The 16,781-nt window shown below is 53.6% G+C and overlaps 2 protein-coding genes across 2 annotated transcripts in view; one reads left to right on the forward strand and one right to left on the reverse strand.

Moving 5' to 3' along the window:
- Positions 1–4,152: 4,152 nt before the first annotated feature.
- LOC142923253 (cytochrome c oxidase subunit 7B, mitochondrial-like) lies at positions 4,153–9,872 on the reverse strand. Its single transcript, XM_076064256.1, has 3 exons — positions 9,687–9,872; positions 7,501–7,637; positions 4,153–5,394 (listed from the first exon to the last, which is right to left on the reverse strand). The coding sequence occupies exons 1-3, from the start codon at positions 9,721–9,723 to the stop codon at positions 5,320–5,322; spliced, it is 249 nt and encodes an 82-aa protein (XP_075920371.1). The 5' UTR covers positions 9,724–9,872; the 3' UTR covers positions 4,153–5,319.
- A 3,508-nt stretch (positions 9,873–13,380) lies between these two features.
- LOC116958321 (scaffold protein ILK) overlaps positions 13,381–16,781 on the forward strand; it is a 43,032-nt gene continuing 39,631 nt past the window's right edge. The window contains exon 1 of the mRNA XM_076064253.1: positions 13,381–13,659. The gene's annotated coding sequence lies outside the window, so the exon portion shown is untranslated. The remainder of the gene's footprint in view (positions 13,660–16,781) is intronic.

The raw sequence follows: 16,781 nt of genomic DNA on the forward strand, positions 1-16,781 counted from the left end.
CATCATCAGCAGCAACATCATCATCATCAGCAGCAACATCATCACCGTCATCACCAGCAACATCATCATCATCAGCAACATCCCCAACATCACCACCACACCATCACCACCACCATCAACACCACCATCACCATCACCACCACCATCAACACCACCAACACCACCACCACCACCACCATCAACACCACCATCACCACCATCAACACCACCATCACCACCACCACCATCAACACCATCATCACCACCACCATCAACACCACCATCATCACCACCACCACCATCATCAACACCACCATCACCATCAAAACCACCATCACCATCATCACCACCACCACCATCACCACCATCAACACCACCATCAAAACCACCATCAAAACCACCATCACCATCATCATCACCACCACCACCACCATCATCATCACCACCACCACCATCACCACCACCATCAAAACCACCATCACCATCAAAACCACCATCATCATCACTACCACCACTACCATGATCACCACCACCACCATCAGCATCATCACCACCACCACCATCATCACCACCATCACCACCACCATCATCACCACCACCATCGCCACCACCATCACCACCATCAACACCACCATCAAAACCACCATCAAAACCACCATCACCATCATCATCACCACCACCATCATCATCACCACCACCACCACCATCACCACCACCACCATCACCACCACCATCAACACCACCATCAAAACCACCATCACCATCAAAACCACCATCATCATCACTACCACCACCATCATCACCACCACCACCACCATCATCATCATCACCACCACCACCATCATCACCACCATCACCACCACCATCATCACCACCACCACCATCATCATCATCACCACCACCACCACCATCATCATCACCACCACCATCAACACCACCACCACCATCACCAACACCACCATCATCACCATCACCACCATCATCATCATCACCATCATCACCACCATCACCACCATCATCAGCACCACCATCATCATCAACACCACCATCACCACCACCATCACCACCATCACCATCACCACCACCATCACCACCACCATCACCACCACCACCACCATCATCACCACCACCACCATCATCACCACCACCACCATCATCACCACCACCATCACCACCATCATCACCACCACCACCACCATCATCACCATCATCACCATCACCACCATCATCATCATCATCACCATCATCACCACCATCATCACCACCATCATCAGCACCACCATCATCATCAACACCACCATCACCACCACCATCACCACCACCATCACCACCACCATCACCATCATCATCACCACCATCACCGCCAACACCACCATCACCACCATCACCACCATCATCACCACCACCACCATCACCACCACCATCACCACCACCATCACCACCACCATCACCACCACCATCACCACCAACACCACCATCACCACAACCACCATCACCACCATCACCACCACCATCACCACCACCATCACCACCATCATCACCACCACCATCACCACCAACACCACCATCACCACCACCACCATCACCACCACCACCATCACCACCATCATCACCACCACCACCATCACCACCACCATCACCACCATCATCACCACCACCACCACCATCACCACCAACACCACCATCACCACCATCACCACCACCATCATCACCCCGTGAGTGGCCTCTGACGTCGTTGTGACCCCCATCTACCGTCCCTGCCGCTCCTGGGGTGCGGTGACGTCACCGGAGCCTTCGGTGCGGGACGTCACTGGAGCCTCCGGTGCGGTGACGTCATCTGAGCCTTCGGAAAGGTGACGTCATTCACATCCGCTGCACCACCACTCCCCCAAGACACTCACACAGTGCGCTAACCACTGCACCACCACTCCCCCAAGACACACACACAGTGCGCTAACCACTGCACCACCGCTCCCTACACACAGTGCGCTAACCACTGCACCACCACTCCCCCAAGACTCACACACAGTGCGATAACCACTGCACCACCGCTCCCCCAAAACACACAGTGCGCTAACCACTGCACCACCGCTCCCCTAAGACACACACAGTGCGCTAACCACTGCACCACCACTCCCCCAAGACACACACACAGTGCGCTAACCACTGCATCACCACTCCCCCAAGACACACACACAGTGCGCTAACCACTACACCACCACTCCCTACACACAGTGCGCTAACCACTGCACCACCACTCCCCCAAGACACACACACAGTGCGCTAACCACTGCACCACCGCTCCCCCAAGACTCACAGACAGTGCGCTAACCACTGCACCACCACTCCCCCAAGACACCCACACACACACAGTGTGCTAACCACTGCACCACCACTCCCCAAAGACACACACACAGTGCGCTAACCACTGCACCACCACTCCCCCAAGACACACACACAGTGCGCTAACCACTGCACCACCACTCCCTACACACAGTGCGCTAACCACTGCACCACCACTCCCCCAAGACACACACACAGTGCGCTAACCACTGCACCACCACTCCCCCAAGACACACAGTGCGCTAACCACTGCACCAAGACACACACACAGTGCGCTAACCATTGCACCACCACTCCCCCAAGACACACACACAGTGCGCTAACCACTGCACCACCGCTCCCCCAAGGCACACACACACAGTGCGCTAACCACTGCACCACCACTCCCCCAAGACACACAGTGCGCTAACCACTGCACCACCACTCCCCAAAGGCACACACAGTGCGCTAACCACTGCACCACCACTCCCCCAAGACACACACACAGTGCGGTAACCACTGCACCACCGCTCCCCCAAGACACTCACACAGTGCGCTAACCACTGCACCACCACTCCCCCCAAGACTCACACACAGTGCGCTAACCACTGCACCACCGCTCCCCCAAGACACACACACAGTGCGCTAACCACTGCACCACCACTCCCCCAAGACACACACACACACACAGTGCGCTAACCACTGCACCACCGCTCCCCCAAGACACGTGAAGGGTCAAACGCCCGCCAGCAGGTCACGGGACAGACCCAGCAGGTGCCATGGGTCGACTGCTGGTGCCAGGCTAGGTACAGGTCACGGGACAGACCCAGCAGGTGCCATGGGTCGACTGCTGGTGCCAGGCTAGGTACAGGTCACGGGACAGACCCAGCAGGTGCCATGGGTCGACTGCTGGTGCCAGGCTAGGTACAGGTCACGGGACAGACCCAGCAGGTGCCATGGGTCGACTGCTGGTGCCAGGCTAGGTACAGGTCACGGGACAGACCCAGCAGGTGCCATGGGTCGACTGAGACGACTGGCTGATGCACCACCTGTGCCCCCGACTGTGCCAATGGGTGCAAGCCCAAGTTACATATTTTCGAGCTGGTAAACCTCGTGCCAGCCACCGCGGTTATACGAGCTCAGGCTGATATCTCCGGCACAAAGCGCGATTAAAATATTTAGTCACCCGGCGCTCCGCCCTCCGTTGTTGTGAGCGTCGCTCCTCCGCCGTCACACACGCAGACTCACACACGCACAGACTCACACACACTCACAGACACACACACACTCACAGACACACACTCACAGACTCACACACGCGCAGACTCACACACGCGCAGACTCACACACGCACAGACTCACACACACACACTCACACACGCGCAGACTGACACACGCGCAGACTCACACACACACACTCACACACGCGCAGACTCACACACGCGCAGACTCACACACGCGCAGACTCACACACGCGCAGACTCACACACGCAGACTCACACACACGCAGACTCACACACACGCAGACTCACACACGCGCAGACTGACACACGCGCAGACTCACACACACGCACAGACTCACACACACGCACAGACTCACACACGCGCAGACTCACACACGCGCAGACTCACACACACACACTCACAGACGCAGACTCACAGACGCACAGACTCACACACAGACTCACAGACACACAGACTCACACACACGCACAGACTCACACACACACGCACAGACTCACACACACACAGACTCACACACAGAGACACACACAGACTCACACACACACAGACTCACACACACACAGACTCACACACAGAGACACACACAGACTCCAACATGAGGCGGAGTTATGTAATTATGTATACACCTTTTATTTAAATTGGACGTCACGTGAGCGGGTCACGTGCACACACACAGTTTAAGGGTCGGGGCTCGGACCGAACCAAGTTAGCCACAGGGCTACGGTGGGGGGGTACGGTGGGGCAAACCATTCGCATCATCGTCCACATGGCGGGGGGGAGGGAATCTGTGTGGAAGAAACCATTTGAGTGGCGGTGGTGGGGGGGGATTGAGTGGGAAGGAGGGTGATTGGTTAAGAGCCGATTTGGGAGACTCCACTGGGGTCTCTGTGTGGAAGAAACCATTTGAGTAGTGGTGGCAGGGGGGGGGGGGATTGAGTGGGAAGGAGGGTGATTGGTTAAGAGCCGAGTTGGGAGAGTCCACTGGGGTCTCTGTGTGGAAGAAACCATTTGAGTGGCGGTGGCGGGCGAGGAGGGGGGGTATGGAGGATTGAACGGGAAGGAGGGTGATTGGTCAAGAGCCGAGTTGGGAGAGTCCACTGGGGTCTCTGTGTGGAAGAAACCATTTGAGTAGCGGTGGTGGCGGGGGGGGATTGAGTGGGAAGGAGGGTGATTGGTTAAGAGCCGAGTTGGGAGAGTCCACTGGGGTCTCTGTGTGGAAGAAACCATTTGAGTGGCGGTGGCGGGGTTGAACGGGAAGGAGGGTGATTGGTTAACAGCCGATTTGGGAGACTCCACTGGGGTCTCTGTGTGGAAGAAACCATTTGAGTAGCGGTGGTGGCGGGGGGGGATTGAGTGGGAAGGAGGGTGATTGGTTAAGAGCCGAGTTGGGAGAGTCCACTGGGGTCTCTGTGTGGAAGAAACCATTTGAGTGGCGGTGGCGGGGTTGAACGGGAAGGAGGGTGATTGGTTAACAGCCGATTTGGGAGACTCCACTGGGGTCTCTGTGTGGAAGAAACCATTTGAGTGGCGGTGGCAGGGTTGAACGGGAAGGAGGGTGATTGGTTAACAGCCGATTTGGGAGACTCCACTGGGGTCTCTGTGTGGAAGAAACCATTTGAGTGGCGGTGGCGGGCGAGGAGGGGGGGTATGGAGGATTGAACGGGAAGGAGGGTGATTGGTCAAGAGCCGAGTTGGGAGAGTCCATTGGACCTCCCCACCCACCCACCCACAACAACAACAACACCCACCCCTTCAAACCCCTCCCCCCCTTTTTCACTGCCTCCACTCCTTGGGCGTGACCTTGCCGATGGGGGACAGGTTCCACGAGATTCCGGTCTGAGTGCAGGCCTGGGCAGGCAGGGGGGAGGGAAGGGGGGCGACAAGGGAGACCGATTCTGATGTAAAGCTTTCGCGCTACCTGCAGGCGATTCACACTCCTTTGGGTAAAGCCGCCGCTGTCGCCGCCGCCGAATATAAAACGATAAAAAAATTTCTCCCGACGTTTCGACCGCGGCACGGGCAACTGCCGTCATCAGTTGCGAAAAGCACAGCGAGCGAGCGAGAGAGAGAAAGAAAGAGAGAGAAAAAACACACCAGCGTCTCGCCGTGCTTTTCGCGCCCGATGAAGGCGACTGCCCCCTTGCTGCGGTCGGAACGTCGCGAGGATTTTACCGTTTCGTTATTTTATCGCTTCCCTTCTACGCGGTGGCTTTGCCGAAAGGACCAAGGGTAAGAGAGACGAAGCTCACACCGGCGCCTGTGTGTGTGTGGTAGTAGTAGTAGTAGTAGACGTAGATGGAGTCGTGGTGGCAAGCAAAATACTTTAAAATTTACACCTCATCACGATTCACGATTCACTAGGTCCCTCACTGCGAAGGGGGTAATGGCCCCCCGCCATCTGCCCGAGCAACACGAGGGGGGAGGCACAGCCTCCGGGCTACCGTACCCCGGCCGTTGGCCCCCCCCCCCCGGCTTGGCTGGAGACCCAGCGGAGGCTGACCGGCCGCCGGCACCGCTGGGTCACGTGACCACTGGGCCCGTCCAGACGCTGCCCCCCGGGAAGGAGGTCGGGCTGAGGGGGCCCCCCCGGCTATCGGCGTGAGAACGACTACCCGCTTTGCTCATAGGAGGCCCGCCTTTCGTACGATTTCCCCCGGCCCTCGGGAGAGATGCTGGCCACAGGATAGCCCAAACATTCTGTGTTTGTTCGATCCCACTCTCTGGTCTCGGACCAGGGTTCTGGGCGATCCCACACACACACGCACACACGCACACACGCACACACACACACACTTCACAGCCTCCACCCCCTCAGGCGGGGGGGGGTCTTGATCAGGGATACCAACGACCCCCGTTGTGGTAAGTACCGTGTAGTGTGTGCGTGTGTACAGGGTGACCACCACATCTGTACAGGTGTGTGTGTGTGTACGTAGTGTGTGTGTGTAGTGTGTGAGTATGTAGTGTAGTGTGTGTGAATGTAGTGTAGTGTGTGTGAATGTAGTGTAGTGTGTGTGAATGTAGTGTGTGTAGTGTGTGAGTAATGTAGTGTGTGAGTATGTAGTGTGTGTAAATGTAGTGTAGTGTGTGTGCGTGGTGTGTGTGTGTACGTAGTGTGTGTGTAGTGTAGTGTGTAGTGTGTGTGGTGTGTCTATACATGTAGCGCAGCGTGTGCGTGTGGTGTGTGTGTACGTAGTGGGTGTGTTGTGTGTGTGTAGTGTGTGTGTAGTGTGTGTGTAGTGTGTGTGTGTGGTGTGTCTATACATGTAGCGCAGCGTGTGCGTGTGGTGTGGGTGTGTACGTAGTGTGTGTGTACGTAGTGTGTGTGTAGTGTAGTGTGTGTGTAGTGTGTGTGTAGTGTAGTGTGTACGTAGTGTGTGTGTAGTGTGTGTAGTGTGTGTGTAGTGTAGTGTGTGTGTAGTGTAGTGTGTACGTAGTGTGTGTGTAGTGTGTGTAGTGTAGTATATGTGTAGTGTGTGTAGTGTAGTGTGTGTACGTAGTGTAGTGTGTGTGTACGTAGTGTGTGAATGTAGTGTGTGTGTGTAGTGTGTGTAGTGTAGTGTGTGTGTAAGTGTAGTGTGTGTGTAGTGTAGTGTGTGTGTACGTAGTGTGTGTGCGTGGTGTGTCTATACATGTAGCGCAGCGTGTGCGTGTGGTGTGTGTACATAGTGTGTGTGTGTGTAGTGTGTGTGTAGTGTAGTGTGTGTGTACGTAGTGTGTGTAGTGTGTGTGTAGTGTGTGTACGTAGTGTACGTAGTGTGTGTAGTGTGTGTAGTGTAGTGTGTGTGTACGTAGTGTAGTGTGCGTGGTGTGTCTATACATGTAGTGCAGCGTGTGCGTGTGGTGTGTGTGTAGTGTGTGTGTGTAGTGTGTGTGTAGTGTAGTGTGTGTACGTAGTGTGTGTGTGTGGTGTGTCTATACATGTAGCGCAGCGCAGCGTGTGCGTGCGCGCCTCACGTAAAACCAGACGGCGGAGCAGAAGGCAGCGCCGCTGCCCAGCAGCAGGAAGCCGTACTTCTTGTGGAAGTTGGCGCCCTGCACGCCGGTGCCGTGGTGGCACTGGCGTGCCACGTGCAGCGTGGCAGACGCGCGGCCTGGAGGGAGAGGCGGTGGGGGATGGGGGTCATGGAGAGGGAGACACGGGGAGGAGACGGGGTCGACTCGTGCCAACGGGGGTTGCACGTGGATATTCTTTCGCACCGGCCGTGATAATCTGTGGTGGGGGAGGGGGGGGGGCCTGGTGGGGGGCCTGGTGGAGGGGCCTGGTGGGGGGCCTGGTAGGGGGGGGGCTGGTGGGGGCCTGGTAGAAACACCCAGACCCACAGACACCCCCAGACCCAGAGACCCACAGAGACACCCAGACCCATAGAGACACCCAGACCCACAGAGACACCCAGACCCACAGAGACACCCAGACCCACAGAGACACCCAGACCCATAGAGACACCCAGACCCACAGAGGCCCATAGAGACACCCAGACCCATAGATACCCAGACCCACAGACACCTCCAGACCCAGAGACCCACAGAGACACCCAGACCCACAGAGACACCCAGACCCACAGAGACACCCAGACCCATAGAGACACCCAGACCCACAGAGACACCCAGACCCACAGAGACACCCAGACCCATAGAGACACCCAGACCCACAGAGACACCCAGACCAATAAGAGACACCCAGACCTACAGAGGCCCATAGAGACACCCAGACCCATAAAGACTCAGAGACACCCAGACCCATAGAGACACTCAGACCCACAGAGACACCCAGACCCATAGAGACACCCAGACCCATAGAGACCCATAGAGACACCCAGACCCATAGAGACCCATAGAGACACCCAGACCCATAGAGACACCCAGACCCATAGAGACACCCAGACCCACAGAGACCCACAGAGACACCCAGACCCACAGAGGCCCATAGAGACACCCAGACCCATAAAGACTCAGAGACACCCAGACCCATAGAGACACCCAGACCCATAGATACCCAGCCCCACAGAGACACCCAGACCCACAGAGGCCCATAGAGACACCCAGACCCATAGAGACCCATAGAGACACCCAGACCCATAGAGACACCCAGACCCATAGAGACACCCAGACCCACAGAGACCCACAGAGACACCCAGACCCACAGAGGCCCATAGAGACACCCAAACCCATAGAGACGCCCAGACCCACAGACCCATAGAGACACCCAGACCCATAGAGACGCCCTGACCCACAGAGACCCATAGAGACACCCAGACCCATAGATACCCAGACCCATAGAGACACCCAGACCCACAGAGACCCATAGAGACACCCAGACCCATAGAGACACCCAGACCCATAGATATCCAGACCCATAGAGACACCTAGACCCATAGAGACACCCAGACCCACAGAGGCCCATAGAGACACCCAGACCCATAGAGACACCCAGACCCACAGAGCCCCATTGAGACACCCAGACCCAGAGACACCCAGACCCACAGAGACACCCAGACCCATAGAGACACCCAGACCCATAGAGACACCCGACCCATAGAGACCCATAGAGACACCCAGACCCATAGAGACCCATAGAGACACCCAGACCCACAGAGACCCATAGAGACACCCCAGACCCACAGAGACACCCAGACCCATAGAGACACCCAGACCCACAGAGACCCACGTAGACCTACACAGATCGACAGAAACCCACAGACCCAGAGATTTTCACGGCTGACCGCGTACGGTGCAAAAGAAGTCCCGCAGAGTCGCTGTACACAAAGCTGTCCAGATGTCTTGTGACCCCCCCCCCCCTACATTAATGAACCTCTAACACCTCCCCACTCACCTCTGTCAATATTAACTATTAATAAAATATATACAAGGTGCTTCTCAAAACATTTTTTAAACATTTCTGAGAATTTGCAAGAGAGATGCGGATAGCTCTAAACCATAAATTCGTTATCGCGTTCACATACGTTGACTTTTTGCATTAAAAAGCGACGAGAGTCCCATATAAGTGTTAACGTTGTGTTGTTTTTGCTCGAAGCACCCTGTGTTATTATTGTTATTATTATATCTGTAAAGTTTAATTTTATTGTACCAGCCGGAGAGGGCTGATTGCCTGAGGGGTCGCTTAAAATATAACATTTAGGCACCTGAGATCGCCAGTGCGGAGCGGGTGAGACGCAGCATTGTTGAGGTGTTTGTTAATTAAACAACAATTAACGACGAAATTTTTTATTTAATGTTTGTTTTAACAACAAACAAAAATTTCTCCTCAGAACTTGCGAAGCCGAACGCGGCAAGGTGGACCCGGTCACTGCTGAAGAACGAAATGGCGGGAAGGGGGAGTGGCCCCGAGACGTCACTTCCGTCAAAGGCGAAATTAATTTAAATTTTGTAACTAAGTTCGTTCGTTTTTCGACGCGTGCAGTAGGTTTTTTATTAACTTGATGTTTTGTTATTTATGCGCCGTTTTATTCTTGTGCTTCGGTTTAATAAAATAATTTTAAAAAATTGGTTTGGTTTGCCGGATGTAACGTTGATGCGGCAGACGGCGTCTGGGGGGGGCGGACGTTCTTGCCGCGTGACGTCACTAAGTAAAATATATATTTTTCAGGTTAACTCAAAGGGAGTCAAGAAAATTGTGCGCTGTTTTATTATTTATGCTTCGTTTTTAAACAAAAATTGTAAAAACTAAATTTTGTTAGGTTGCCGGATGTGACGTCAGTGCAGTGGACAGCGTCCGGGGGCGGACGCTTCCGGCACGTGACGTCACTAACTAATAAAAAAATAAAAGATATATTTTTTAATGCTTGCTTAAGTTGTTTTTGTTACCTTTCGGGGTAAGTAAATTCTGCATTTTACATTTTAATATTTAAACCTCTTTTTTAAACAAAAAAAATGAAAAAAGTGGTGTTTTTGATCAAATGTTTTTTGTTGTGGTTTTCACTCCTGATAATGATTGCTTGTGTTGCAGTCGAAACGTCGTGAGAATTTTATTGTTTTATATTTTTATTATTTTATTGCTTCCCTTCTACGTGATGGTAACTTTACCGAAAGAACCGGACGTGACGTTCATGCAGGGGGAGGGCGTCCGGGGGCGGATGTTCCTGTCTCGTGACGTCACTAACTAAATACTAAAATATTTTTTATATTACAATTTTTTTGACGCGAGATTTAGTCGTTGTTATCTCCAAGGGTTAGCAAATTATGCGGCGTATATTTTAATGTCCATCCTCGTTTTTGAACGAAAATGTAACAAGTCGCCGGACGTGACGTCGCTGCTGGCGATTGGCGATGCGGAGTGTCGAGCAAACGCCAGCGATCGTGACGTGTTTCCGCCGAAAGTTTCAACATATTTATTTAATTAAAATTGTAAAAACGTGAAAAATTTTTTATTTGTTTAAAAGTTTAGTTTTATTACGAACCTTTGGCAATGCGATTAAAACTGGCCGGTTTTTTGTTGTTGGTAAATATTCCACCACCAAATAATAAATATATAAATACTTCCGTGCCGTTGAAGTTTGTGACGTCGCCGATTGTGACGTCGCCCATTCTGACGTCGCCAATTGTGACGTCGTCCATTGTGACATCCCACGCGGGCGTTGATTACACACAGATTGTAAATGTTGTTGATTTGCTCTCCAACACACACGCTAATCACAATCACCCTGATCGCCCCATACCCATCTACACTACCAATTACAAACACCACAATCGCCGCATACCCATCCACACTACCAATTGCAACCCCCATCTCGCCGCATACCTATCCGCACTACCAATTACAACTGCTCCTGAGACCATTATACTTATCCGCACTCCCAATTACAACCCCCAATCTCGCCCATAACTATCCGTACTACCAATTACAACCCCCAAGCTCGCCCCATACCCATCTACACTACCAATTACAACCCCCAAATATCGCCCCATACCTACCCCTGCTACCAATTACAACCCCAAATCTCGCCCCATACCCATCTGCACTACCAATTACAACCCCCAAATATCGCCTCATACCTATCCCAACTACCAATTACAACCCCAAATCTCGCCCGAAACCCTACCGTACTATCAATTACAACCCCCATCTCGTCCGTACCTATCCGTACTACCAACTACAACCCCCCATCTCGCCCCATACCCATCGTTTATTGTGAAATTTCGGTCACAGCCCCTATGATCACTGTTACATTGCTTTTATGGCTTTATTTAGGTGATTTAGAAAAGTTTTTTGGGTTTGGCCATGGTTTTTTAGTTGTTGTAGTACGGAGTTAGACTGATGGCCTTAACCTTAGTTGTCTTGTGGTTGTTGTTGTTGTTGTTTGACTTGCATCCCACTGGGATTGTTGCACACAGCGTTGGTGGGGTACACGGTGCTAATTCAGGAATATTTTGATGGGTTTTTTTCCTGGATGTTTCTGTTTGCACAGTCACAAAGTCACTGTAAGACGTTTTCTTGTCCATGTTTGTGTTGTGTGTTGCGGTTGCACCCGATTCAAGAGCCGAATGGCTCACAAGGCTATACCTAATACATGAAACTGAAAAAAACCCATCTCGCCCATACCTATCCACACTACCGATTACAACCACTCGTCTCGCCCAATACCTATTCGCACTACCAATTACAACAGCTAATTTCGCCCCATACTCATCTACACTACCAATTACAACCCCTCGTCTCGCCCCATACCCATCTGCAACACGAATTACAACTCTCCGTCTCGCCCCATACCCATCCACACTACCAATTACAACCCCCATCTCGCTGCATATTTATTCGTACTACCAATTACAACTGTTCCTCAGACCGTTATACTTATCCACTTATCCGCAACACCAATTACAACCCGCCGTCTCGCCCCATACCCATCCGCACTACGAATTACAACTCTCCGTCTCGTCCCATACCCATCCACACTACCAATTACAACCCTCCGTCTCGCCGCATACCTATCCGCACTACCAATTACAACTGTTCCGGAGACCGTTATACTTATCCGCAACACCAATTACAACCCCTCGTCTCGCCCCATACCCACCCACACTACCAATTACAACCCCCATCTCGCCTCATACCTATCCGCACTACCAATTATAACTGTTCCTGAGACCGTTATACTTATTATCCGCAACACCAATTACAACCCCTCGTCTCGCCCTATACCCATCCGCACTACGAATTACAACCCTCCGTTTCGCCGCATACCTATCCGTACTACCAATTACAACTTTCCGAGACCGTTATACTTATCCGCAACATCAATTACAACCCCTCGTCTCGCCCCATACCCATCCACACTACCAATTACAACCCCCATCTCACCGCATACCTATCCGCAACACCAATTACAACCCCTCGTCTCGCCCCATCCACACTATCAATTACAACCCTCATCTCGCCGCATACCTATCCGCACTACCAATTACAACTGTTCCTGAGACCGTTATACTTATCCGCAAGACCAATTACAACCCCTCGTCTCGCCCCATACCCATCCACACTACCAATTACAACCCTTTTCTCGCCGCATACCCATCCGCACTACCAATTACAACTGTTCCTGAGACCGTTATACTTATCCGCAACACCAATTACAACCCCTCGTCTCGCCCCATACCCATCCACACTACCAATTACAACCCCCATCTCACCGCATACCTATCCGCACTACCAATTACAACTATTCCTGAGACCGTTATACTTATCCGCAACACCAATTACAACCCCCCCCCCTCCCGGTCTCGCCCTATACCCATCCGCACCACGAATTACAACCCTTCGTCTCGCCCCTACCCATCCGCATTACCAATTGCAACCCTCCTATCCCTATCCGCTGTGTGATTTCCAGTGGGCGTGGCGCATTCCACACTGAAAAAGCCTCCGCAGGGCCTCAGGCGACCGCGCCCCTCACTCAGCGCCGACTTTAAAAAAACTAAAACTAAAAATTCGTTTAAAAAGTTGCAAATTTCAAATCCCTCGGACGGTTGCAATTCTAGAAGCGAAACTTTGCACGAATCTCCGTCGTTTTTTTTTGGCGAGGCCACCCGCGCGGCCGTCTTTGTATCTCTCTCGGTGGTGGTGATTTTAAGTTTCGTGAGGACCTCAGCGTTCACGACGAGGTGAGTCTCAAACCTCCTCACTCTCCCCTCACTCTCCTCTCTCTCCCCTCACTCTCTCCCCTCACTCTCCTCACTCTCTCCCCTCTCCTCACTCTCCCCTCACTCCCCTCACTCTCTCCTCACTCTCCCCTCACTCTCCCCTCACTCTCCTCACTCTCCCCTCACTCTCCTCACTCTCCCCTCACTCTCCTCACTCTCTCTCCTCACTCACTCCCCTCACTCTCTCCTCACTCTCCTCTCTCTCCTCACTCCCCTCTCTCTCCCCTCACTCTCCCCTCTCTCTCCTCACTCTCTCTCCTCACTCTCTCCCCTCACTCTCCTCACTCTCTCTCCTCACTCTCCTCACTCTCTCCCCTCTCTCTCCCCTCACTCTCCTCACTCTCTCCCCTCTCTCTCCCCTCACTCTCCTCACTCTCCCCTCACTCTCTCTCCTCTCTCTCCCCTCACTCTCTCCCCTCTCTCTCCTCACTCTCTCTCCTCACTCTCTCTCCTCACTCTCCTCACTCTCTCCCCTCTCTCTCCCCTCACTCTCCTCACTCTCCCCTCACTCTCTCTCCTCACTCTCTCCCCTCACTCTCCTCACTCTCCTCACTCTCCTCACTCTCTCCTCTCTCTCCCCTCACTCTCCTCACTCTCTCTCCTCACTCTCCTCACTCTCTCCTCTCTCTCCCCTCACTCTCCTCACTCTCTCTCCTCACTCTCTCTCCTCACTCCCCTCACTCTCTCTCCTCACTCTCTCTCCTCACTCTCTCCCCTCACTCTCTCTCCTCACTCTCTCTCCTCGTCTTTGTTGAGGTGATGGGGGGGAGTTGTTGTTGTGGTTGTTGTGAATGTTGCACGGCTTGAAGGTAACGGAATTTCTCCACACTGGATGGGGTTGAGGGGGTGGTGGTGGTGAGGGTGGTGGTGGTGGTGAGGGTGGTGGTGTTGAGGGTGGTGGTGGTGAGGGTGGTGAGGGTGGTGGTTGTGGTGTTGAGGGTGGTGACGGTGGTGGTGGTGACGGTGGTGTTGAGGGTGGTGGTGGTGACGGTGGTGGTGATGGTGGGGGTGGTGTTGACGGTGGTGGTGTTGACGGTGGTGGTGGTGACGGTGGTGGTGTTGACGGTGGTGGTGGTGACGGTGGTGGTGGTGACGGTGGTGGTGGTGGTGAGGGTGGTGGTTGTGGTGTTGAGGGTGGTGGTGTTGAGGGTGGTGACGGTGGTGGTGGTGACGGTGGTGGTGGTGAGGGTGGTGGTGGTGGTGTTGAGGGTGGTGGTGAGGGTGGTGGTGGTGTTGAGGGTGGTGGTGGTGTTGGTGGTGGTGGTGAGGGTGGTGGTGGTGACGGTGGTGGTGGTGAGGGTGGTGGTGGTGGTGTTGAGGGTGGTGGTGGTGAGAGTGGTGGTGGTGAGGGTGGTGGTGAGGGTGGTGGTGAGGGTGGTGGTGGTGAGGGTGGTGGTGGTGAGGGTGGTGGTTGTGGTGGTGAGGGTGGTGGTGGTGAGGGTGGTGGTGGTGAGGGTGGTGGTGGTGAGGGTGGTGGTGGTGAGGGTGTTGGTGGTGAGGGTGTTGGTGGTGGTATTGAGGGTGGTGGTGGTATTGAGGGTGGTGGTGATATTGAGGGTGTTGGTGGTAGTGTTGAGGGTGTTGTTGGTGGTGTTGGTGGTGGTGGTGTTGGTGGTGGTGTGGGTGGTGTTGGTGGTGTTGAGCGCAGTTGGCGAGGTGAGGGTAAAGGCTGTTTGTGTTGTTGTTTGGTTGTTGTTTGGTTGTTGTGGTTGTTTGGTTGTTGTGGTTGTTTGGTTGTTGTTTGGTTGTTGTGGTTGTTGTTATTGTTTGGTTGTTGTTGTGGTTTGGTTGTTGTGGTTGTTGTTGTTTGGTTGTGGTTGTTGTTGTTTGGTTGTTGTGGTTGTTGTTGTTGTTGTTGTTGTGGTTGTTGTTGTTTGGTTGTTGTGAATGTTGCACGACTCCCCAGCGTGTAAGGGCGGGTGGGCGGGCTTGAGCCGAAGGGAATTTCTCAAACGAGTCGCTGGCGTAGCAGCGGTGTCGTGGAGTCAAACATCGCCGCCTCTGGGGAGAGACAAAGACGGCCGGGCGTGGGGGTGGTGCTGGTCACATCACCACCACCACCGTCACATCATCATTACCACTGTGTGTGTCACAGTGCCGGTAGCCTTCATAGACACTGCTGTTACTGACAGCACTTGCCCCTACATCGTGTTAGAGGCTACCTGGGGGAGCTTTGTCTGTGTGTGTCACAGTGCCGGTAGCCTTCATAGACGCTGCTGCTGCTGACAGCACTTGGCCCTACATCGTGTTAGAGGCTACCTGGGGGAGCTTTATCTGTGTGTGTCTATAATTGGTTGCGTGAGCGCGTGAACGTGCGGGTCTATAAGCGGTGGTGTGTCTCAGTGTGTGTGTGTCAGTGTGTGTGTGTGTGTGTCCGGCAAAACAACCCCCTACCTCCTCGCGGTGCCGGACGGGCAACTCTGTCGTGGACAGTGCTGTGGGGGGAGTTCCAATTTTGATTGGCTCCTCCCCTCATGGCATATGTGTCCACCACAGGGGCTAAACGGGGGCTCTGGACGGGTGCGAGGGGCTGGTAACCCCTCCACCTTCAATTAATTACCACAAAACCACGAATTAAAGTGAAATATGTAACAACTAAGCTTGTGCCGGAGGCCCCGGGGGGCCAGGCGTCTATGACGTCTCCTGGCCAAACCCCAATTGGCGGAGCCAGGAGATTGAATACCTACCCTCGGGGCTACTCCAGAAACAACGAAAAGCCACTACGGGTGGCCACGTGGAATGTTCGAACGCTCACTGCAGAGGAGAGGCTGCCACTCCTCTGTCGGGAGCTGGACCGGTACCGCCTGGATCTATGCGGCATTCAGGAGGTCCGGTGGACCGGCTCTGGCTCCTGCCACCATGAGGGGTGGACAGTCCTCTACTCGGGGCAGCAGACTGCCAAACAACAGGGTGTGGGTCTTCTTTTGAACAAAAGAATGAAGGGGGCGTGGGAGCGTGGCGGTGAGGTGTGGGAAGCTGTAAGCCCCAGGCTACTTTGGGCTCGCCTTCCCATCAACCGGAGGCGAGGAATGGTGGTCGTGGTTACTTATGCCCCCACCGAAGATGAACATCCGTGGAGGGAT

The sequence above is a fragment of the Petromyzon marinus genome, unplaced genomic scaffold (genome assembly GCF_048934315.1).
Source record: "Petromyzon marinus isolate PM22_M1 ecotype Great Lakes invasive population unplaced genomic scaffold, UKy_Petmar_22M1.pri1.0 PM_Scaffold_361, whole genome shotgun sequence".
Taxonomy (NCBI): Eukaryota; Metazoa; Chordata; class Hyperoartia; order Petromyzontiformes; family Petromyzontidae; genus Petromyzon; species Petromyzon marinus.